Source organism: Falco biarmicus, chromosome 6 (assembly GCF_023638135.1).
Source record: "Falco biarmicus isolate bFalBia1 chromosome 6, bFalBia1.pri, whole genome shotgun sequence".
Taxonomy (NCBI): Eukaryota; Metazoa; Chordata; class Aves; order Falconiformes; family Falconidae; genus Falco; species Falco biarmicus.
This window is the reverse complement of record NC_079293.1, coordinates 77,184,180-77,210,058: the sequence shown is the minus strand read 5'-3', so window position 1 is coordinate 77,210,058 and position 25,879 is coordinate 77,184,180. Positions and strand designations below refer to the sequence as shown.

Below are 25,879 nucleotides of genomic sequence, written 5' to 3'. Positions count from 1 at the left end.
GTTGAATTCCATGGAACTTCACCCTGCACTGCAAATATACTCCGCTAGAGGGGATTTTACTACCACTCTATGTCTCACATATGTCTATCCCGAAAAACCTTTCAAAACATACCTTCTAGTTCCACCGCAAGATATTGACTACAGGCTGAGTGAAATCTGTGTTTGTATTATGCAAAAGGTCAGGAAAAAACATTGTAATTGTCCCTTCTGGCCATTAAACCTATGAGTGAAATTTGGGTTGCGTCAAAATCACAGGCAAAATTCCCATTGACTTCACTGGGGCCAGACTTCATCCTGTGCAGGTCAGAGGAACGCGAAAGTCTGTGCCACCAAGCATCTAACACTAACAGCAAGAACAAATTTAATGTCAGAGTCACTAATATATACTGTTAGAAAGGATTTTAAAAACATCCTATGCACCCTCTCTGCTCTGCAGCAGGATGGAATAAATCAAGACAGTTTTACCAACTTTTTTCCTTTTGATTTTTTTCAAAACCTCTGCTAATGCAGCTTACACAACCTCCTTAGATAGCCTGCTTTGTGTTTCATTAGTCCTATAATTACACTGGATTTTTTCCCCCAAAAAAGCTTTATTGTTGCAGATTAAGCAAAATACTTAATCCTATCCTCTGTGGGCATGAGCAACAATGGAACATCATCCTCTTTGTAAAACAGTCTTAGATATGTTTGAGGACTGTCATGCAGTGGTAGAACATCATCTGTACATCACATTATCTTGTTACTGTTGCTTGTAGATGCATATGCTGATGTTTCATATTGTTTGTGATTGATGTAAAAACTCCTTTGCTTCATCCTCACAGCCTCACCAGCTATTCCTCATCTTGCATTGGTACATCAGATTTTGTTCTTCTTACATTTTATACCTTGAGTTTTAATTTCCTAAATTCCATTTAAGTTTTTTTGGACACTGTTTTCCAACTTCTCAGCATTATTTTGGAGTCTACTCCTCTCCTGAGAAATACTAATAACCTCTCTGTGTTTGTTGCTGTCAGGAAATTTTGTAAGGTTCTGTCTATTCCTTCCTCCATTTTGCTAATGGAAACATTAAATATGACTCGCCTCGTTGTAGACCTTTACGGTACCTCTATTTGTTGTGTGTTTCTAGACTAACAGAAAACTTTATTATTACTACTCCATAAGTATTTTTTCAACCACTCATACGAGTACTTTGCAGAGATTTCATACAGGTCCTATTTCCCTACTTTGTTTATGAAAACACAGTCTGGAACTTGTGCTGGAAACCTTACGGAAGCCAGCTTCTAGATACCTGCTGCTTCCTTCCTACCCGCTGTGCTGGGTACTCCGTCAGAGAACAAAATTTGCTTGGTTTAATGTCATTTGTTCCTGATAAGTCCCTATTCTCTTATCAACTTTACATTTCCACTCGCACTTGTGAGCTTACCGTTTAATCATTTGTTCCAGTATCTTTCTATATGTTAAGCTTATATACCTGTCATTTCTTGAGTTCTTTTCTTGCTCCTGTGGCATCTCACTCACAGTGAATTATTGATAGGTCCCCAAAAAAGCAAAGATTTTAAAAGCTGTTCTCTGTGATTACATCCAGTGGCTAATGTGGGTACAGAGGATCCTGTGCCGTGATACTGGTGAGTGACAGGAAAATAATTACTTTATTAGGTTGGAAAAGGCTCAGGAAGAAGTGTAAAAGTTGATTGCTATTTGGCCATCAAGCCAAGAAAGACACATGTATGTTTCCAATCCACTGTGTCCAGAAGCACGTGAACTTTTTGCATAATCTGCTAACGAGAGCTGGGATGAGAATGGCAATTTTGGGCTTCGAAGAATTTCATGATTTTGGTCTGAATTGTTCTAAGTCTAAACAACACATTTTGAAACATTCACAGTGTTATTGAACAGAAGCTGTGGGTTTTCTGCAAGGAGGGAAACTGAGATAAGTCAGTGACATTGAAAGGAAATTCTGGCTGGTGGGTGGGCTGCCAGGCAGCCAGGAACCCTGAGAGTCCTGTGCAAGCTGCACATTAGGACCCTGTGCTCTTACAGCTTTGCATGGTCCCAGTACCCTGCCCATCCTCAGCTGGACTGCAGGGGTAGCCAAAGACCAGGACTCCGGGCATATTTCCGAGGTGGTACAGCCAAAGCACTGCACATCTTCACCAGGTATTTGTCAAATTCCAAGTGTGCTCCTCAAAAGAATATTCTTCCAATGGAGATTTGTTTTTCAACATTTAATTTTTTGTCTAGTTGCTCAGGAAGATCACAGTCAGTGATACTCCCAAAGCAAATCTAGAAAATTCTTACTAAGAGTTTTAAAAACAGCTTATTCCTTCTGGGTGGCTTATGGCCTGATTTTCCAAGTGTAGAGAGTTGATACTTATGAGAAGTCAGCTGCCTTCAAATTGTCTCATAGGATCTAAAAGTGCTAGCCACTTTGAAAATGTCAGGCAGCATTTACCACCCATCCTTTAGCTGGTATTTTGCTGACATTAAAAGAACATAAGGACGTGCTATATGTGGTTTGTCTCTACAATACTGCTGATATTACTTAATGATTCTTCCTCTTCTGGGGGCTTTTCCTTTGTACATGACCATGTGAAAGTCAGATGTGGTATGCAGAAATTCCTCACAGCAGAGAATGCTGGATCATGGTCTCCTAGAAAAAAAATACATTGGTTCCAGCCTTATTGCATGTATCTATATCTATATATATGTATACTCCTGCGTACCCACACCCCCACACCCCCCCGTGTTTGTATTTCTGTGTATGTTTTGGTGTGGGAAGTTTCATTATAGTAGATAATCAAAGGAAGTAGGAACTATCAATTTCTTATTAAGTTGGACACATGCAATTAAGTAGGGGATCTACAAATATAAATGAGAACAAAATAATTTCTTAGTCTAGGGTGTCAGACCAGTCTGTGCTTTCCTGCTCTGTTGATATTGGTCAAGTCATGTGCCTTTAGTTCTTTAAAGAAAGCAGAAAAGGTGATGGAATAGCATGAGTCATTTTCATGTGATAAGACTATTTACCTGCATCGAGTCTGTAGTTTTCTCAGTCCAAACTGCACGTGACTGACTGGAGTTCTCAGGCATCGCAAAATTTATTTCAAAGCAAAACATATTTCATGCAGAACATGCAGTGGCTAGTGGCTCCGACAAAGCTCTTGGGGAAAACTGAGACCTATTTGTACAGGTTGATCACTGTGCATGCTGCTATGCTGCTATCAGGACCTCAGCTGATGTGGCAGATGAATCTGCTTTGCCCTAGGTGCATGGACCAGCTTGAGTCAATTGGTCTTTAACTGTGATTATCCTAAGCCATCATGAAAGGATCCCCAGGCAGCAGCTGACCTGTATGACTGATCCCTTCCCGCCCATGGTGCCATTCATGTGAATATAAAAAGCTGGAAAATAATGATTTACCAAACCTAAAGAAAATACTTGTCATGTATTAACTACTGATACCTGTGGGGTCTCCAACTTGCAATTCCATCTCCTGAAAATTCAGAATGTCTCAAGAGTACAAATGCATCTTCTCCAGAACTGCAGAGACCTCAGAAGTGCAACAACAGCTCTCTGGAGATCCTCAGTTTCACTGACATGCTGCTCAGCCAGTTTGAACAGAATGTAACAAGCCAGCTCTCTTCAAATTGGCTGGCAGTGCAGACCTGAGTTAAGCTTATGTACATCTATAATATACGACTGTATGTATGCCAAACTTGGACAACATTTTGGCTGGCTTTTGGGGAGCTGGCTAAAGAATTTCACCACTTCCTTTTTGTTTTGTTACTACCCTGACAGTCTTTCTAGCAAATGCTCTATTTTTATTTGACATATATGCACATGCTCCATTTCCATGTGTGTGTGCTTAGGAATATATTTCTGCTCTATCCTGCCCTCCCTTGGAAGGCTGCTTCTCAGAATTTCTCCTAGCAAAATGAAATCTCGGAAGAAGTCCAATGAAGTTAAAATGCTGCACAGCAAATTTATTACTGTTGTTATAGGCCTCCATTCAGGAAAGTACTTAAGTATGTGCTTAAGTCCCATTGAAATCATCAGGACTTAAGAACATGCTTAAAGTTAAGCATATACTTCCTCTGAATTGGGATGTATTTCAGCACATGCTTAAACGCTTTCCTGAACCAGAGCCACAGTCAACAAGAGTGTCCTGTGATACACAGGACTTGTGCTACAAGATTTACTTCTTACTTGAGACCTACCAGTGCTGCTCTATGAATATACACTTCTTAGCTTGTCTCTCCGTTGGTGGCACTCCAAACAGCTTACTGGCTTTTACATTTGGATGAGAAGTTGTGAAAGAAAAGAGACAAGAAACTGGAAAGAAAAAAAAAGATCCTTACTAAAGGAATACCTTGGCATGTCTGATCTCATGTTGCAGCCAATGATTTTTCCCTACAATGGAGATTTGTGCTATTGTGTGTGTGGTATAATTACAGATATATTTTTTTTTTAAATGGCACAATAAATAGGATATTTCCTGGCCTGCTCTGTGTTTCAAATAGGATTTTCACTTCTCCTTTGGGTTCTGAGCATGAGGAGGGTAAGTGTCAAAAGGCAGGCACTTTCCCAGTTTTAAAACAGAGGGTGTAACCATGTGTAATGTGAGTCTAGATTTTGATTGTAGGGATGATGAAATCAAATCCCTCCTTAATCCTTAATGGGAAACACTGAGGTGAATTAGCCTGCCTGCTTTTGCTAACTTGTTAAAATCGTTTGGAAAAAGAAATGTGTTTTAGTGTCATCAGAAATATCTCCCTACTTTACCCCAGAGTCTAAGAGAGCACCGAACCATTGTGCAGGGTGGCCTCAATGCAATGAAAAATGAAAGGAGAAGGAGAATAGATAACCCTAAATATATTATTTTCCTGGAAAAAAACACATTGCTTTCTGATACACAACTCCTTCCAGTGCTGCCATTTGTAAGCTAGATTCTTAGTCGTTATTAGGGATGGTATATTGCTTTAAAGCTGCTATGTTTTGGGAATAACTGGAAATGAAACTTGCTCTCCTCCCACCTTAGGGTTAGTTAAAATAATATACAGTTGTCTGTATGCATTGCAGTCACTGTGCATGTACCAGGTGGAGTATTTTTGGAAGAAGTTAGGAAATTTATTCCAGTTATTTTGTTTATGGCAAAGTATTACCTTGAACTTGAGGAGATCTCCCTGTTCACGTCGTTCAGCTATGCTGTGCAGTGATTGGAGGCTCTCGATAGTTCCGCTGCTTCACAAAAATACTTCGCACAAGCTCATAAAATCACCAAGACTTTTTTTTTTTTTTTTTCTCTCCCCCACTCCTGAAACCTACTTAATTTTGTTCCTCAGTAATGTGTCGGTACATCCCCCACTTGTGCACACAAATATCTTTAAGGTTTAATTATTTCATTAAAAATAGTTGAAGTATTTAAGGGGTAGCAACTTATAAATAATAAAGGAAAACATCTTGTTCATTCTTGCCATTACTCAGTTAGAGACAAGCAGCTGGTATGATGTTAGGGTTTTCCTGATGTGATTATACTGAGTTCCAGGGCAAGACCTTGCATTAGTTGGTGTGAAGCACCTTAACAGCTGGAGATTAAGTAGAAAAGCCTATTTTTTTAGTAGGTAAACTAATAAAAGTAAGCTTGTGTGAAGCAAAGGGGGCAGAAAGTGATGTTTCCAAGCTAGAGCGAAATAATTCTCTAGAAACTCTGCCTCTACAAACTCCAGGCTTTTTTATTGCTAGGGTCCACATATATCCCACCTAAATTCAGACACTCATCAGGTTTAGTCAAAGTGAAAGATTCATCTTTTGGATGCCCACACAGGTGACCTCCCCTTAGGCATCTCACTTAAATTTCAGTGGGATGAGCATTGGCTGAAGAGCCTTACTCAGCAAATCCTCTAATCTGTTTTACTGTTCCACAGTCACTCTGGGAATTTGCCTTGAAAAGCAAATTCACCTGGAAGGTGACGTCGTTCTCCATAGGGAGAAGGAGGTTCTGAAGCCCTTCCCTTTCACAGCTTTGGGACTTACGCAGCACTTGAAAAACTCTATTTCCTTGATCCTAGTGCCCACAAAGCCACTTTCCCTAGCTGAAACCATTAAATCAGAAATATCTGGTGTTGCTGGCAGGGAGAGTGCATGTATCATCAACTTGCTCCTTTTATAAATGGTTGATCACTTTTGCTGTGCTTCAGGGAACCTACGTGAGAAAGCTTTTGTGCTGATTTGTGAATAACAACAGGGATAAATGGTGTTTCTCTAGCTTGTCAAGTATTCTTTTCTTTCCATCCACGGTTTGAGTTCTTGATCTTGGTGAAGGTATTATTTAATTCCTGCATTTCTGAGCCCTTAACCTTGGACAGATACATAATAAACTTGTATTTAGGCACTACTGGGGTGCTTTAAGCAAGTTGTTTTTCTTTAAAGCTAAGAGTGACTAAATCTGGGAAGTCTGTGTTCTTCCTCCTGGGAGTTAATAGACTTCACAAGGGATCTTGAGGCACTTTGATAAGCCTTTGAAGTTATTACCTACTAAAGTTTTGCTCTGGCAGAGTGCTGAACGTTGAATTACTAACTGCTTTTAGAAGCAATGAGAATGGATTCACAAAACTGATAGAGCCTTGCCTGTAATTTCTGCAGAAAAAAAGAACTGAATTTAATGGATAAATTGTGTTGCTGGGGAGATTTTGGTTCTGTTCCCTCCTCTGTCACCAGTTTGCCTTGTGATTTGTGGTAGCATTTTCAGTTATGCCAGTCACATGAGATCAAAACCCATGAGTCAGACTCCACCCAAATCATGAGCCTGGCTTCCACATCCAGGAGCTCTGAACAGAGATCATACGGTACTTTTTCTTTAGTTTATCTTTTGTTTCTGGAATTTCCTCTGTCTATTCCCAGTATGTCTCTAGCAATTAATGTTTCCCACTCTTTTGGAAGTGTTGGGAAGATATTTTGACCATTTGGGGCTGTTGGAGGCCTCGTTTGACTACACAATTTTTATTTTTGATCTCCAAGTGAACCTTATTTCTCCGAGACTTCACGTCTTCTGTCCCCAGTGACTTCTGCATCCCTTAGCTTCACATGACCCATCCCTTCTTTTTCTTCCTTGCCATTCAGCTGCTCTGTCCCTACTTTAGTCCTCCCTGTTATTGAGAAGGTCTTTCACCATTGCCTTGGAGAACATGTGAAAAGATGCAGATCTGTGTAGCCCTTGAGCTTTCTATGAAAATATATAATTAGAGGCAGCAGGGCAATGGTCTCCATGAGTCTTTTTCCTGAAAAAGATGAAGTTGTTACTTGCAGCACAAGAAGCGGGTGATGATGACATGCAGGAGATTGCCTCCATGCAGGATGGAGACCTGTGGGAAGGCTGCAGCTTTGCGTGTTTTTGTGAGACAGGATGCTTCCCTCCCAAAGTATTTGCAGGACTTGGCAAAGCAGGGTTTTACACTCACTTTGTAGGGAGTCAGGTGAAGAATGAATCAGAATCAGTGAATTTATGAGCCAAAGTAAATCCAGAGAAGGTAAGATGAGAGTCAACCCTTCTGTTTACAGTCTTTTGCCCTCTAATTCAGTCATCAATCTGTTTTTCTTCAAATTTTAGGTTTGTAATATATTGTTCATAGACTGCGTTAGCCAACTCCATTATGAAGGGTGTGATTATGATTGAGATGGTGAAAAAGCCAAGGGTAAATCTGGCATCGTATCGCTGTTTTCTCCTATAGCATTTGCCTCTTTTCATGAAGGGTAAGAAGTTAAAAGTTCTTGGCAATGGTTTAACAACCCAAAGCCAAATCAACAAATGTGACTTTACAGTAATTATTGTATGCAATACAGTGGTGCCTGGTATTCCCATGGTAACATTGTCTTTATTTTGCCATCAAATTTGCAGAACAGAGCTAACTAGTTAATTAATAAAATTTTGCAGAACTAGGCTACTCACACCTCAGGCAGATGAGGAAATGCATCTTCTTTTGCTCATCCTCATGTCATGCCACACTTTTATTCACATTGTTTGCTGGTTCTTTATATGCCATGTGCCAGGCATATTGCAGATCCTTAATTTCAGGTAAAAGTGCAGCCAAACTGTACTCCCATATCCAAGCACCTCTAGAGTCTGAGTGTTTGAAACAAAATCTGAACCCAGAGAAAAAAAAAATTATATAGCCCTAAACTTTAGAACGAGTTGCCTCCAAGCCTTGAATCTACAATCTTTCCATATTTTGGTGGATGGAAATCTAGCATTTGTTTTTAAATCCAGAATCATCAAAAGCTGTGTTCAAGACATAAGAAAGGTTCCCGACGCTTACCAGAAAATCTTTCAGATAAACATTTCATGCACAAGGCCTGAATTTGTAGCAACTGGACACATCTCAAAATGTTTCTAGTTGTGCTGTGAATGTTTCACAGAACTGCAATAATTAGAAGTGATTCCTTCTTTAAGACAGAGAAATGCTACCTCACAGCTTGAATATTAATAAGATAAAATTTATGAGAGCAAACAGAGTAATATAGTATTTTCTCCAAAGGAAAAGGGCAAATTATTTGCTTAGCTCTTTCATCAGCCGTTCTTGGACACACACTGTGTGCATAAAATACAGTTATGCAACCCATGTGGGTCAACAGCGGAAGGTTGGTTGCTTCACCAGGATTATAAGAATCTTTTAAACACAATGGCACCACAAATTAAAATGGAAATCTATCAAAACCATTATCGTCCTGAAAGCTTTGGCCACAAGCATAATTATTGTAGAAGGATGTTGTCCTTGGACACAGCTTTGGCTCAGTTTAGCTAGTGTTATTTGTATCCCTGCATGGCTCAAAGTCAGAATTTGCATGGCTAAGGACCATAAATTTTTAGAGGAAAAAATAAGCTGTTTCCTCAATGCTAACATTAGCAGTTTTTTATTGTTTTGTAGTGGTTTGTAGGCAACTCATTAGGTACTAGAGATAGGAACAGACTGAACATGATGGCTGAAACCTGCCTTGAATCTCGGAAGGATTCAGATGGAGATTTCTGCCTGGATCTGCTTGTTTGTGTCTGAGGCTGTTGCTTTACTGGATGTGAACAAGAAAGAGTGAGTGCCCAGGGTGCTTGGGTTTAAATCTAGATCTGAAAGCCCACATTTTGCACTGAAGCAGATGTCGAGCTGACAACAGCTGCAGTCCACAGACTTAAATAGAGTAAGAAACCTGTCCTGAGTTTTCTAGTCTGTCCACAAAGCAGGCAGTGCCAGAAGGATGAGAGCAGTTGAAAGGATACACAGTCTCCTGGATGTTGCTTGCCATCTGCAAGGGACACATCTCTTTTACACAGAGCTGCCCTCCAGAGAGGCACCGGCTTGCTTTCTCAAGCTGCTGATGAAGGCTGAATCCTGGAGTAACTCCATTCTTGTGTTGATGATAAACTGTATTAAATAACAGGCACTGACAGTTATTTTTAAATGGGTTATTTTTCTTTCAACATCCAATTTTCCATCTTGAGGGAGGTAAGTGACTAACAAGTCTGAAATCTATTTTTCCTCTCTTTCCATCCCTCAGGCTGGTATAGATGGAGAAAGCATTGGAAACTGCCCATTCTCCCAGCGTCTCTTCATGATCCTGTGGCTTAAAGGAGTTGTGTTCAACGTCACCACTGTTGACCTGAAAAGGTAAAAATTGTCAGTTTAATTTAAAAGAGTTATCTGATCCAGTGTTTTCCCTATAGAAAGGCCCCACCAAGTTCAATCAGATTTGTATCTAGCCTAGAGAGTCTGCGGTGCACAACAAAATAGTTGGGATTCAGGTTTGGGGTTGTGTTTTGTTTTTTTTTTTTTTCACTTGTGGAATGTTTTTATATTAAACAGGGTGCTTGGGGTAGTTTCAAAGTCTTCTAACCGCAAACTACAGGAAAAAAAAGAAGGGCAAACTGATTTTGTAGGAACTATAAATATCTGTGCAACCACCTGAACATAAAGATCAGTGATTTCATGACTTTTTCTCTCTCTGCAGAAAGCCAGCTGACCTACACAATCTGGCTCCTGGGGCCCACCCACCTTTCTTGACTTTTAATGGAGAAGTCAAGACAGATGTTAACAAGATTGAGGAATTCTTGGAAGAGACTCTTGCACCTCCAAAGTAAGAACCTGGGATTTTTTCAGTCAATATTCCATTTCCTAGGAATGAAAGATGTCCTAAGAGGAGTTCCTAAAAAGCACTCCCTCCTACAATCTTTACTTACAGGAGTAATATTTATTTATGAAACTTGCTGGCTTCAGTGAGATGACTTCCATGTGTGAAGGGTACTTGTATGACTAATGACTGCAGAATGTTTTCTCTGTACACATTTCAGGATGCCCTTGTATGCAGAATTAAGGAGACCAATACTAGAAAAATGTTGTAGGGGTCTGGTGTCCACATTTTATGAAGCTAAAAATAACTTGGAATAGGTGCCATGAATTGCCACACAAAATATCTGTGCCAGGAAAAGCATTTTACAGTGAAAACCTGGAGGTTTCTGAGCTGTACGGTGTATTAGAAAGGCTGGAAGGGGGCTGATTACAGAGTATGAGAGGCTCTGGAGGCGGAAAAGTGCTCATTATTCTAGTCAAGAAATGAAAAGAGCCCATGACTGGAAGTTATAATCAAACTAATTCAGATTAGAAATAAGGCACAGATTTTTTTTTTTGTATGAATGATTAACCACTGGAACAAGCTACCAAGGAAGGTTTTAGATTTACCAGATATGCCTTAGTTAGTCAAACATTTTGGACTTAATACAAGGATAATGGGGGAAAAAAATCGTTGGCTTGTGATTTGGACCTTACAATCTATGAATCAATGAAAATTGGCTTGATTCCATATGGAGTGTTTTACCTCCAAGTGAATCAGCAGCTATAGGCTAGTCTTGAGGCAAGAGAGCAGATATTTAAATTTTCTATACTCTGGTCCAAGACCACTGAAGTCAGTAGGAGCTGTTAGTTTGTGTTGGTCTTTCAAATTGATATATTCCTTTGCACCAGATGTCTATAAAAAACAATTCAGAGACTGAAAACTTTGTGTTTCTTCACCTGGGTAATACTAACGTGCCTTGCTATTATATCCTGGAGTACATTTTCAGCGCAGGGAATTAGACACAACTGCCATTCATAATAGAGGGAGCTGACTGCCAAACTCCCCTGCACCTTTCTAGAAATTTATGCTTCCTTCTGATTTAAGGCCACAGTATCTTGTATCATGGCAACATAAAGCACCAGTGCAATTACCTTTGTCATGAAGCCATCCCTGTGTAACTATCCAAACGCCCGCCTTGACAGACACAGATATTATTAAGAGGGACTTGCCAGGCTGTTGTCAAGTGTTAATTGCAGTTCCTTGTACAGGGCTTTTTTCTTTCTTCTTGTAAATTATGTTTGTAATCATCACTACCTTTCTGGTAACAAGATGTTACTCTCCACACTGTGTCTCCCTTTTCAGGTACCCCAAACTGGCAGCTAAGCACCGGGAATCAAACACTGCTGGAATTGATATCTTTTCCAAATTTTCTGCATACATCAAAAATACCAAGCAGCAGGATAATGCTGGTGAGTAGGATCATTACCAAAAGTGCCAGGGAGTTTTTGTGCTTTGGAGTGGAGGAATTTTGCCATTCTCCCATTCATTTTTTTGTAAACTGTTCATACGACACCAAGTACTGCTGCTGATCAGCTGGAGATGGTTGGTTCAGTGGACTCAATTCACATGTCCATAGCTGAATTAACTACATCTACACAAATAAATAAAACAGGCCACAGAGTGTTAGGCAGCCCCTTTACCAACTGCCATGACGTGGCTCCTGTCCATACAGCCCAGCTTCATCACCAGAGCAGGATCCCATAGTGATTACTGGAAGTGGCTGGTGGCCTGTGCCACCTCCTCTACCCTGCCCGTGCACTGCTTAGAAGGGTGTGTGTTGACTGGACCCAGAACTGTGCTAGTACTAAAAATCTAGCAGTGAATGGCTGGGTGAGAGCACCTCATGTCATGACCCTTCATAATGTGTTAGATGTGGCCATCAGACTCCTGGCCCACTTATCTCATGATTATGTTGTGCTGTTACAGCTAATTTCCTCATGTAAATGGAGTTTTATCAAGACATTAAATATAATTAAATGAAAGATGAGGCTTTAAGAAATGTAATTGCACTCTGTAAGTTCCAGACTTCCCCTCACCTGTTTGTATGTCCAAAGAAATAACTCCCTTCAACCCTGAAGCTGGATGCCATGCATATTTACACGCATCTTACTCTGTCTTAGTGAAATTGCTTCCCTTCTCCACATTTCTGTCCTTTCTGAGCAGCAAGACTTCAGCTAGTCTAAGCTCCTGTTGCTCCGTAAAAGCTAATGGATTTATATTGCCATATCCCTTGAGATGATCTAATGGAATATTTGCAGTCACTCGCTAATGTACATCTTACCTTATATTACTAGTTTCACAGACAGAGACCTAAGGCATGTTAAACACCATGAGCTCCTATCATGTCGTTCAGAGAAGACTAGATATTTTTCATGTTTCAGCTTGGCCACAGATAAGCTTGGGCTTACCCATGAGATGAAAATGGGTAAATGATGATTTACGTCAGATAACAATCTGCTCCTTAATACTGTTGTGTTGTTAACAGAAGGAAATAATTATAGTGCTTTGCTTCTCAGGGATGCTAAAAAGTTATTTTTTTGTCTAGTGCTAATGGGGTGCTCAGCTAAACTCTGTAGGAAGTTGTAAAAGGAAGGTAACTTAAGAGTTAGACTAAATAGATGTTACAGTGAAAATAAAATATATTGGCCATTTACAAGGAATTTTTATGGTCTGCTCTGCAACGGTAAATCTTAAACTCAGCTGTGCTGCTCCATGCATTCTAAACCAGCTACAGGTATCTGTCCACATGCATAATCCCAACACATCGTTTCTCGGTGACTCTGCAATATGCAAATCCCTGGACTCGTAAGGGCTGGCAGCTCAACCCAGTAATTAATGGCTGTCCTAGAGGTGTCTGTATCTGGCCATAGGCAGAACTGGAATTCCAGGTCAGATGTCCCCTACTGTGATAATAAGGAATCTAACCCTGCAAAATCTTCATGATCAGGTCTCCACATTTTTAATAGCTGCATTGTGATTAATGGGAGCTTTCCCTAGCTCTGCCTAACAAACTTGGTTTACGTACTCTTGAAAATAAGAGAAAAATGCATCCCAATGGCAATTTAGCACAGCAAGGTTATAGAGAAAATTGCTGTTAAGCTGCAGGAGAGCAACAATCTTTGTTCCCTGCAAACGTCTTCACTCTATTTTGTTAGGTGGTTTGTGCCCTTGTGGTATCCAGACACATTGCAATCGCTGAACATACCGATACACAGCTTTCCTCTTTGAAGTAGAGAAAAGTTTTTAGCTTATTTTTTTACAGCTGGAGTGCTGCAGTGCAAGGAGAATAAGGCAGAAATGTGCAGAGTATAAGTAGTACGTACATGTTTTTTCTAGCAACAAAGTACCTGAGGACCTTGGAGTCCTTGGGACTGTCAGCACAGACTTGGGCCATGTGGGAAGCAGACCTCATTTTCAGCAGAATAATTGTCTTTCAGTTTTCAGGGGCCAAGAAAGAATAGCTTTTCCTTTATCCCAGGGACATTTTACCCACTTTCCTATCTGGTTCATCTGAACATAGAGCAGTTATTCTGAAGGCTGCTTTGGATAGCAGATAATGAGTTAATTAAAAGGTAGTTGGGTTAGATTTCTTGAGCAGTGAAAAGACTAAGTGCAAAAAAGAAAGGACAACACCACTGTATACATATTTCCTAATGAACCTATTTCTTTTTGATAGGTATTTTTAAAAATTGCAACACCAATCAAAAAGGGATCTGGGGCTCTAGCCCTGATTTGATGCATGTCATTTTGCAGCAGTTCTTGTGCATTATCTTTCCTATATAACAGCAGTAGTAGTTGCATATAGTTCTCTAATAATAAAAAGCATTTTGTAAACATAAAATTACTTAGGAGAGTGTCCACTTCCCTGTCTCCATATGAATATGTGAGAATATTGATATTGTCATGAATATCATGAATAGGTGAGATCCAAAAAGAACAGAGATTGCTGCTTGTGGTTATCTTAATCAGTTAGTGTACACCCCAGCTCTCAGATAAAGATAATACATGTCTTACAGTCATCCTTTATACTGTCTTCTAGCTGCAGCTGACTCAAGTGCTTGGGTTAATCTGGAAAGCCACACCAGTGACTGGACATCAGTTGCATATGATCAAAATACATAAATAGAAAAAGACTTGTTAATAAATAAAAAATAGAATGGATAACCCAGACCATTATGTATATATAAAAAAATCTTAATTTATTTTAGTTGGGAATAGGGGAATGCTGGATGCCAAGTAAGCTAAAGCTCCAACCATTAGGTTGTTTAAATTATGTTCTCTTAACTTGGGAGTCAGGGAGGTGAATTCATTAATTCATGGGCTATCAGGTTGTGAATTTGTAGCATCAGCCTATCTCTAGCTATGAGAAGTGTGGGTTAGGTGTAATTATATATGGTCATTCTTCATAGCATACTGGTTTAACAGAGACCATGAGGTCTAAGCAACGTGAGCTCACACTACAGCCTGTGGCTATTACATCTTTGTGGAAAAGTGGTGTAAAGTGGTTGGAATAGTTAATGAGATTTATGCAGTATGAGGATACTGGATGTGAAAATTAATGAGAACCTAATGCACACCAAAGATAAGCCCAAGCTGGTGTTCCTCCCAGGAGGTTTTACAGCCAGGGTCATGCAATGATTTCAGACTTCAACTGATGACATCATTTGGCTATGTCCTTGTGGTGTTCCCCATCCTGAGAGGTGGTGAGATGGCACTGAGCAAAATGTTTTGGGTTGGGTTTGGGTTTTTTTTTTTTTTCTGATAGTGGGGAAATTACTGAAGAAAACAAAATTTGTGATTTCTTGGTTTAATGTGTGTCTGAATTCTTGCATGTAAATGAATAGACAAAATGATACATACGTCTGTCTGTAAGATTGTGATACCCTCTGCTGGCAAATATGTGAATGCATAAAGCAAGCAGCTTTACAATCAGGGCTGAAACATCCCCTTAACAAAATAGGTTTCCTTCTATCAAGACAGTTTCCTCTTAACAAAGGCCACAACATCAAAAGAGAAGTGTTTCGTAGTAACCTATCAATTTTGACAAAGTTTTCATGGAAAAAAATCATGTTTTTTCTGGATGAATTAAAATTACTTTGAAGTAAAATGCTTTAACGTTACAGAGAAAAATAGTACTTTTTTTTCCTGTATTTGTGCAGTATTTCATTAGCCACACACCGTTATGTTTTATGCCTGGCACAGAAGCAGGTGATAACCTTCTGCTGTAAGTCTGTATGGCAATATGTTATTGATCATGATTCATTTACTTACCAAAGGTATTTGGCAGCTAGGCTGCCCTGATTTAATAGTTCCCTGAATTTCTGATTCTTTTTTTCCATCTTTGTTTTCCTAACTTTTCTGTCTTATGATATAAAAACGTTGAAAGGTTTGGAACGGGCTGGCGAGGGCTGTAAGCCCAGAAGCAAACACACCCATGCCATATCAAAGTCCCACCACTTTTAAGCTTCTTGAAAGGGAAGGAATTGATTCCAGATTCTCAGGATGTGGCAAGCTGTGTTTAAAGAAAGTGTGTGCGTTTATTATTTCAAGTCAGTTCAATTACAACGGGCTTGATTCCTTCCACCCCCTGTGTCACTTGATAATTTTATAACAGGCCTTTCTGAAGGAATCATCTCATTGTGGAATTAGATCTGTGCCTCACTTCAATAGCACAACTGGGTTATTCAGTTCTCTGGCCGCTGCCACCAAGCTTTGCCACTTGGATTTAAAATGACAAGTGCTCATTCACAGAACAGGAGTCCTTGGGAGAGTTTAGTGGCAGTAGTCATACATTATCTCCTCGATGCTCTGGCTCAAGGTTTCATGGCCAATTTGAGAGTTTTGGGGTTGGTTAGTGATTGTTTAATACCTAGAAGGAGATCCTGTCTGAGCACAGGAAAGCAAACCAAGGTCTTCTGTGCTTACATTGGTTCCTTTGGTTGATGCTGAGCCAGTCACTTAAGCTCTGCACAGTAACCAGGGTAGCAACAATTTATATATTCATTGGAGGAGGATGAAATTTAATTAATTGGAATGCTGTGTACATATTTGGTATCCTGCTTGTTTTTTCTTGTGAGCCTGTGTACTGCAAACCAAGGGGACAACCTATAGTAAGCACCCATTAACTGTCCTGCCTAAAATTGTAAGTTCTTTGGCTCATAGAATGAGCCCTTTGATTTCATTTATGAGTTTAAAAAGTTGTTCTTGAATTGAGTTCTTAGGGGGCACCAGGTCCAGTGTGGGTGGGCGCATTCATTAGTGGTACGGAAGGATATTTCACTGTACTGCTCTTCAGAAGGCACTGAGCTGGGAGACCACCAACATGATTTCATGCAGAGGAATTTCCAGCCGTCTGACCAGAGAACTCCACTTGTCTGGTTTGGATTTACATCAAGAGGCCAAAAATAAAAGCACATTTAAATCATTAACTTACATGTGATTAAATACCGTTCACCTCTTTCAGTAGCTACATCACACTTCGTGGTTAAGTGCATGAGGTGGAAAATGTCTTTCTTCGTGTGCTGTGTATGTGCGTATACAGTAGATATGTGCACACACATATAGGGCTGGAATAAATAGGCCTACATCAGTTTGATGCTGTGCAGTTACTCCTGCTGAGAGTCAGACCCATAGTATAGGTACATGCACAGGCTGAACAGTGTGCTCTGATTCTTTCTAGAAGCCATCACGTGCCTCCTTAGATAAACAGAAAACCAGTTCACTCCAAAAAGCTATGCAGAATATTTACAGTAATAACAGCTCTGTGGTGCAAACCCCTCATGGCACTTGACCTGATGCATGTAGCTGAGGCAGGAGCTTTGCAATGCTGTGGGTCATCCTGTGTCATCCTGACAAACATGGTCTGCTCTGGTCTCCAGCAGCAGGTCAGTGGAGGAGAGCAAAATATCTTTCCCCAGAGCATATCTCCGTGCTTGGTGGGGAAGGGGTGGCAGTCCCCTCACCTCTTCCCAGCCTGGCTTCTCACATCCAAAGTGGTCAGTTTATAACTGTAACGTGATGCAGCTTGTCCTGAGTCTTTGATCCTTCTGGCTTATTCTGTGCCTGAAGGCTTCACCCTGTGCTCAGCAAAGTTCCTGGCAAAGCTCCTCTTGACTTTAACAGGGTGCGTTTGAAAAGCTGTTTGAACGCCCTTGTATCAATGGGGAGTTTCCTGTGACAGGGATCTTGGATCAGGCTCCAATTCAGGACCAATTAATGCTTTATGCTTTTTGTAGAGATTTCAAGGTGATATATATATATATATATATAAAATATATATATATATAAAGGTATAAATATATATATGTATGTGTATGATGTCTGTATAAACTTGCCATTAAAATTTTTCCTTCTTCCTTTTTAGTTGCAGAATTTCCCTTTTCCACGACAAACCCCCACACCTGTCCAAGGCCCAGCATGAGCCACAGCTTGTCCTGTGCTGTGATGATATTAAGTTTTCTCTGTCATGCAACCAGGAAGAACTAGAAATAGCTTTTAAAATTGTTTTAAAGAAAAGACCTCGCTTTGTGGTAGAGCACATCAGGATGACAGATATTTAACTTAGGCATTTTGAAGCACAAAAAAAGCTATTTCAGAACATTTTAAGCAAGTTTTTATGGCTCCCTCTGAGCTGAATACTGTTGGGCTCGCAGTAGCTAAAGTGCCTGGCAGCTTTACAAAACCAGCCCTAATATAAAAAATACCCAGTCTTTAAAACATATGTAAAATAGCTTTTCTGCAACATTTGTGGCACATAAAGTACCAAATACATGTTGGTGAGTGTGATATAAAGCTTTTATTGCCATTCATTTGGGATGACCCATATAACTCACTCATGATATGTTAATAAAACTGTTCTCCACTCTGTCTCTTTATAAAAACACACATATAAAGACCACTAAAACAGTGGTGATAGCTGTGTGCTAACTTGTTAAGTAGTGCTGTAAGTTGCATTTATCATCTGTCCTAAATTGCTTTATCTGCTTTCGGCCCAGTAATCAAAGACTGACTCCAAAATACTCAGAAACAGCAGTTTTCAAAATAAGTTTGCTTTCTGAAAGTCCTCCTCAAAATCATGCTGGCTGGAGGCCCAGAACCATCAATATTCTGTCTGATACCAGTGACAGCCTTAAGGACCAATATCTATTGACCTGCCAAAACTAAGAACTGAAATTTTATGCCATTGGAAGGAAAAGGTTTTCAGTTTTCTAAAATGATAACAAACCATTATCTTAATCTCAAAAATATGTACATTATTGGGAATGTTTCTGTACTTTCCTGTCATTTAGGTTTTTCCCTTCTTCTAAGACCTTGCTAATTAAGGTATGAAAATTTCCGGCTGGAAATGTGGAAAATACTATTTGAAAACAATACAAAACTAAAACTAAAACTCCATGTAAGTCCAGATGCGATCAGACTGCAAGCCCGCCAAGGCAGGGACTCGGTATGCCTGATGAGCAGTCTTAGATGCAACCATTCTAGGAACAGTAAATATTTACAATTAATGTACTAGTAGACATAGTTTTCTGACACATCTGTGCTGAAGTAGCTTTGAAGCCATAACATACCATAGGCAGGGAGAGAAAAAATGAAAGAATGTATCTATTTGTATAAGTTCAAGACACAGAATATGCAAAGCCCTAAAGAACAGTTGACAATATGTACTGAAGTCAATGAGGTTAATGATGTGCTCAAATTAAGTCATGTTCTCAAGCCTTCGCTGAATCAGGGCCTATATGCACAGGCCAGGCCTAGACTAAAATACTTGCAATGGGAACAGTAGTTGGCAGACGCTTTTCTTTTAAAGGGAATTATTTCCCCCGTGTGTTTGAATATTCCTCCAAGTGCTGCTGGCTTTACTGGGATGCTTTGTTCTGTTTCCCAGCCGAGCTCCCATGCTTGCACACAGGAGCAGTAGCACAGCTGGAAGTGGATTAGAGCAATCTGGCAGCAGCAGTCCTGGGAGGAATTAAGCGCCTCGCTGCTGGAATGGGAGGCCTAAATTACATTATTATTTAGAATTGAGTTTTAACTTCATTGCTCTACAGTTTTGCCCTGGTGGGTAACTGCCCTCGCTGCGATATACTTGGTGCATCTTAAATACGTTCCCCACAGCAAGGACACAGATGAAGTTACGGCATTACTCAGTAAAGTGTCCAAATCTTATATAAGCAAATGTCCAGATTTGAGCACCCAACTGGTCTTATTGGCCTGAGAGGATTGTTCACAGGTTTATATTTAGCAATTGTAGAGCAAGCGATCACATGATAGAGAGCTCAGTGACTGTCTCCTGGAAGTCAGCTTGCAAAACTGTTGATGACTTCAAAGGGAGAAGGATTGGCCTGGAATCTGTTTTTCCCAAAACAGACTTTTTGTTTTATGCATGCAAATGTTCGTCATAAAATAACAGGGAAGAGAAGAATGAGACATAAATGAAAATCAGTGTTGCTAATTTTCTTTATTAGATCAGGTCCTAAATAGTTGACCTTTAGCTTGAAAACAGTGCTGGGAATAAGGTGACTAAATGGGAACTGGAGACATAAATCTTGTCTAAATATCCTGATTCTTCTGATTGCAGAAAAAAATTATCAGAATTTCATGGAGTTTGAGGCTAGAAGGATCTTTGGATTATTTACTATGATCTGCAAATCACATCCCAGCCAGTTTTGCCCATTGAGCAAACATAGTATTTCATCATTTAGCACAGAAGTTGTTTTCCATGAGAGGCAGAGACTAGAAGAAACTGAAGTGTCTTTGGAGCACAATGCCCCTCTGAGGGGGGAATTTACTGGATAAGAAATGCCTAGCTGATGGCAATAGCTGGTCCATATTTTGCGCTGTCGGGAAAAGTAAATCCCTGGTGATTCAGTCAGTCAAAGCTGAAAACCAAATATTTCGTGGGCCTTAACCTGGAATCAGGATAACTCTAAACATGTGAGGAAGGCATGTACTCAGCATCTTGCACCCCTCCAAGGCATTGGTATCACCATTCCCATCTATAGCAGAGAGTGACCGTGGTTAAGCCCCATAACACTTCTGATTTAATTGCATACTGGGAGAAAAGCTACAGTGATCTTAAGTCTTGAGGCATGAGATTTAATTACAGTCATTGTCTTAATGTTGAGTAGTGAATTCTCTGTGGCATTGATGGTGGTACAGTTGATGGATTTTAAAGTGCCATGACCTGCCCATGCAACTCTATCCTCCTCCATCCCAATTTCTCCTATTGCTGCCATTTCTGGATTAAAGCCTGCCTTTTCTTAGTCTCATTATAAACACCCCAAGAAGTAAGATCACCTCCCCTCTCTCCTTGTTTGTTCCTTAAAGAGTTCATTGCTTTAGCAACGTGGAAACTGAATTTGTCCGATTTCCAGCCATTAGACCATTTCACACCTTTGTCAGCAAAGCTGAAGAGTTCCCTCACACTTCCTAGATGTTTTGTCCACAGGTGAGCATCCGTGCACATTGGCCTCTCAGCCTTCTCTCTGATAAGCTGAATAAATAGTCTTCAAACCTGCTATTTTAGGGCTTGTTTTCCAGTCCTTGAGCACCGTATTATTGTTCCTCTTTGACCTCTTGCTGGAATTTCCAATGCCTTTTTTAACTGGGCACACCAGAATGGGGGAAAATGTTCTTAATACTTTTTGCAACAGTACAGTTGCAACAGAGGGAATATGATCTCCCTACTAGTACTTGAAAAATTTTTTGTACATCCAGACATAATTATAACTCTTTTTGCTTCTGCTCCTTTCAGAGAGGTTAAGCTGAGGAATTATCACGATGAACCCTAAGTCATTTCATGGGGCTTGAAACAAAAAAATCTCAAAAGCAGAGAAACAATGGAAAAGAATTAAGATGTGAGTCATTTGTAAATCTCATCGTCTCATTTTCTTTTTTTGTCTCAGTAACAATTTTTGAAGACAAAGGGCAGAAAATACTGGAAACAATAAAATAAAACAGTTTGAGACTGAGATTTGCTCAGTGAACTCAGGGATTTTAGAACTCAATAAACTTTAAAACTTCATCCTCAGGTGCTGCTAGGTAGGCATTGCTGTTTCCTTCTCATGTGACTTCACCACTGCTGAAGTTAAATAACGTAAGTTGAAAGCAGTGGGATGCAGTCAGGATTATCCTGGTGTAAACAAAAGCTGACTTTATTCCTCTGTATGCCTGGCTTTGAAAGAAATCGGTATTAAAGACGCAAGTGCCAACAGCCTGTAGAGGAACAATCTTTGCTTAAATATTAGAACACAAGGGGTCCCCACAGCACTGTAGCTAAGGCCAGTTGCACTCTACCAGAAGCTAACTTCACTCTTATTTTAATACAGAAACATGTAGTTAGTTTTTCTTCGTTAGTCTCAGAATCATCTTGTTGCTCTTTGGTAGTTAAACAAAACTTTACATTCTGAGTAAATAGACAGCATCTTAAAAATCAAGATACCAGAGTGATCATACTCATAACATCTAAATATGTGGGTTTATAACCTGAAGGGCTTGATGGTGGGATTGGTGTTTTTTTTCAGGTTTCTGATGCAAATCATCTGCTGCTTGTCTGCAGTTGGTTTAGGGACACCTGCATAAGCCTAGCGTTGCAGAGGTCAGGATTAGACCCTCGGGGACGTGCTTTAGAAATGATGCTTGTCACTTACGTGCTGCTACAGAGTAACGATGATTTGTGAAATGCTAGTTAGGCACTGTTCTTCCTGGGGCACTTGTAGGCCAGTAGTTTTACATTCACTTGCTTCCTGCCCTCAGGGTCACGTGGACTCCTAAGAGATTTGGAAATGAACCCTTCTTTTTGTGTCATTTGAGCACCTGGGTTTTCTTCTTAAAAAATAGCATTTGAAGGTGCTCCAATTGCATTCTTCGTGATAACGTTACAAGTATTACATTTATTTCTTGCCTCCACTGTGAAACCAAACATGAAAAGGGAAGGAAGAAACCTCAGTTTTCAGAGTAAAAGTAGAAACAAGTCAAAAGAAACTTTCTAGATGGTTGAAAAATATGTGTTTAATTTTCTTTTTAATGACATTATCCACTCACCTGTTTCACTGGGTTTAATTTGGGAGTAGGACAGATGGTATCACAAAAATAGGAAGATGCCTCTTCTTTTTGTTACATTTACTGTTTATCCCCCTCTAACCTGAAACCTAAGTCCATGGCTGGCTCATTACTGCTTTTACCAATGTAAAGTTTGTGGCTGAAGAGCACTATTATCCTTATTTTGTATATAGGAAGTTGGAAGGCAGAGAATTTAAATAATTTTTATAAGGTCATGTAGAAAAACTTGAGAAGAAGAGATTCAGGCCTCTTAAATCCAGGTAACCACTTAATCCTTGGATCGTTGTGTTCTGTCTTGGGAAAGAGTACCTGGGGAATCCCTTCTGTGGACTTTTTGAGACAGGTCTGTCAAAATACCCCAAGCTGTTTGGGATGAGGCTCTAATCAATCAATCCACATCATCAAGGGTTTGTAGATAGGGTGAGGAGGGGAGGGAGGGAAAGAGGCATGATAAAGGAGGGATCATCTCAGCTAAGTCTGCCTCAAATTTATACATTAGTCATTCAATAATCCTAGCTTCTTTTGTTATCACTGCAGAGGGACATTTCTGAAAGGCAGTTTGGTTTGTCTTAAAATACGGATCTAAAGCTGGGAGAACTCCCTTTAGAGGAGCTTGTCTGTCATTGCTATCTGTAAAGGAGACTTGGGCAACTAGGTTGGACTAATGACCTAACGCCTGGATGGCTGGAGTTAGGCAAGGTGGATCTTATCTGTAAGTAAATCAAGAGATTTTTGATGTGTCTGGGTTCCTAAGGTTGCTGTGGGTATCTAACAGGTGTATTTCAGCTCCATGTTCCTCTGACTCCTGGATGTAGTGCTCCCAGGATTTAGCACCTCCATTTGTCTCGCTGGACATATGCAGAACATATGCGCCAACATATATGGAAAATACGTACCTATTTATACCTGGTTTAGACCATGTCTCAAAGGCAGCTTATGGCCAAAGTTGTGTGTGTCTTTGCACATGTGCATCTGTGTTGGTGTGACTTATTCCACTCCCGGTGTATTCTCACCTGGACACTGACCAGAAGAAGTAAAATATCCCCTTTCAAGTCCCAGCTCTGACTGATCTGGAGGATGAATATGAACCCCTGTCCCCTGAAAGAACCCCCTAACAGGAAAGTAGAGTTGAGGAATAAGAGACACTAGTCCATTTCTCTCCTGTGTACCCAGCTAGGCAATTTCTGATTCATTAAGTGAGTAGAAACAGGCAGATCACAACTTTTCAGCATGTTTGTATGGGTATTTACCTTTATTGTGGGAACATGCACAAGTCTCTGTTCCAGTGGATATTGAATTATTTATCTGGAGTGGAAGATCTTTAATAGGACGGGTGACTCACCCCAGAAACTCCCTTTGGCCCAGAGTTAGGCATCTAAATGCCTTGAATGCATGGGAGCATACAACCTCCATCCTTCTCCTCTGCATTTCCAATGACTCTCATAGTGACTGCCCACTCATTTGCCTCTCAATATAGAACTGCTCAGAGCTGGGAATTTTACAAGGCAGAAACATGCCTGGAAAGGGTGTTGCAATGCTCAAATGGGTGATGTACTTGCCCTTTGGGGAGTGAGCCCTAATAGTTAAGTAATTTAAAAAAAATGGGAGGTGTTATCCTACATCACTTAGGTGAACTGTGAAATTATATTCAAAGAGTAGGATTCATCTCGCCTAACTTCACCTCCCTGAAAGTTAGGTGTCTAGTCTGAGCTAGTCCTTTAGGCTTTGTCTATAATCCATGCAGTGAGAAGGGCATGTGTGGGGTGAGTCACACCAGCTTAAATCGGGTGTCTCAGGCAGTTGGAAGGAATTGTCCTCTGGAGATGCTTAGTACCTCTGAGCAGAGAGGGAACCTACATAACCGGCTTAGACAAGATACCTGAATGGTAAATGGCTAAACAGAAGAAATCAAGGCAGCACTCAAATCATCAGGGGTTATATTGAAATAAGGGGGGGTGTGGGGAAGATAAACTGTTCAATATGTAATACAGTGGTTCTGCATATTGAAGTCACAGCTCCTCCATGTGAGAAGGATTAATCTATACAGATTAAAGTTACAATACTCTTTTGAGCCTGCCTGAAAAAAATGAGCAGGATGGAGAAAAAAGAGAATGAAAATATGAATCCTTGGTCTTTAATCAGACTGTCAGACTAGTAAAAAGATACTATTTTCTTACCTTAAATTGCTGTTTCTTAGCTGGTTTCCCTCTCCTGCAAGAAAACAGTATTGGGTCTCATATAATATCAAACTCTCTGAATCTGGAAGTGATCAGGAAAGGTGATTTGTTTTTTTAAAGGAAAAATAAATCTCAGATTGTTTGCGTGAGACTGTGAATATTTATGTACTGTTCCCCTTCTTCCCTCATTGCGTATTTCACCAAGTTCATTTGCATGTGTTACAGGATAAATCTTATTGGAGGGCAGTGTAAGAAAGCAGTAAAAAGGAAAAGCATCAATCAATGATCCAAGGTAGCAGCAGGAATCATTGTTCATTTTTGTACATGGATCATTGTTTGTTGAACTTGCCTGGGCTTGACAATTAAGAAACTTGCAGTTCTGCCGAGGTCAGTCTCAGGTGGTTTCAGCGTATGGCTACAAAAGTCATTATGTTGCTGGGCGTCAATGACTTTGAAGCCTTGTTGTCACTGTGCTTTGAGTGGTATTCACTTATGAAGAAGGCCATATATATTTTACTTTGGTTTGGAGAAAATACTTTGTGACAAAATGTTTATTTGACAAGAAATGCCATGGGTGGTGTGAGTAACCTCAATAATTGGCAAATGTGTGTTGAATTTGGTGAATAATGACTTGTTTTGAAAAGTAAAAGTATTTTCTCTGAAACTTTTTGGAGCAAAAGGTTATTCTCTTTTTAATTTGGAAATGACGTAGTAGTTTTGAGGATTACCAATATTTCAAAAGTGATGTGAAAATGACAGAACATATAGGCACGACTTACTTAACCAACCATCCTAAAACATGGCACTTTTTTGTTTTCATGTATGTTTGGAAATCTTATGTTACTTCGCTTTAATCTTGTTTGAAAAATTGAACTAGTTTTACTTTCTTTTAACATAAATCAAATAGTTTTTATATTCAATTTGGCCAAAGAATCAATTGTTCTTGTTGCTTTTATTGTGCCCTCTGTGCTTTGCTTCTCTTCCCATAATAACTATCAAGTAAAATCCTCATCCTGCAAATGGCCCTACTCAGACACATAAAATAGGAGTCATCTCACCTAATTTTAGCTATTTTAAATTTAGGTAGCCAGTCTGCCTGTTCTCAAAGGACAGAGAGAGAGAGGGAGAGAGAGAGGCTCCTCTGGTGGTAATTCAGCTTTTCCTAGGCTACTATTTTAGGATGGAATGATTTGCCTTCCAGTGGCTCCTTCAGGCCACAGAGATTGGCATTTATGTGCTTTGTCTGCTTTGCTGTTTCTCCTCGTCCCAGCATTAAACAAGGAAGGAAATATTTGGAGTTCAAGGAAGGGGAAGAAGAGTCCTTGTCTGACCTCTGCAAATGCTGTGGGCGTGGGCAGCCTGAATCAGTTTTACTTTTTCCAAACCATTTTTCTTTTACTACTTTCTAGTTACTTTCCATTTTGCTTCAGCCTTATTTGACCCACAGAAAACAGAGATGGAAACGACCGATGATGCTGGAAGTTTTA

General features: G+C 40.0%; 1 protein-coding gene across 3 annotated transcripts in view; it reads left to right on the top strand.

Moving 5' to 3' along the window:
• CLIC5 (chloride intracellular channel 5) overlaps positions 1–25,879 on the top strand; it is a 93,863-nt gene that overhangs the window by 52,654 nt on the left and 15,330 nt on the right. For all 3 annotated transcript variants that reach the window (XM_056343903.1, XM_056343902.1, XM_056343904.1), the window contains 3 exons: positions 9,544–9,653; positions 9,994–10,119; positions 11,458–11,564. In XM_056343903.1, the coding sequence (XP_056199878.1) occupies positions 9,544–9,653; positions 9,994–10,119; positions 11,458–11,564 (343 nt within the window). The remainder of the gene's footprint in view (positions 1–9,543; positions 9,654–9,993; positions 10,120–11,457; positions 11,565–25,879) is intronic.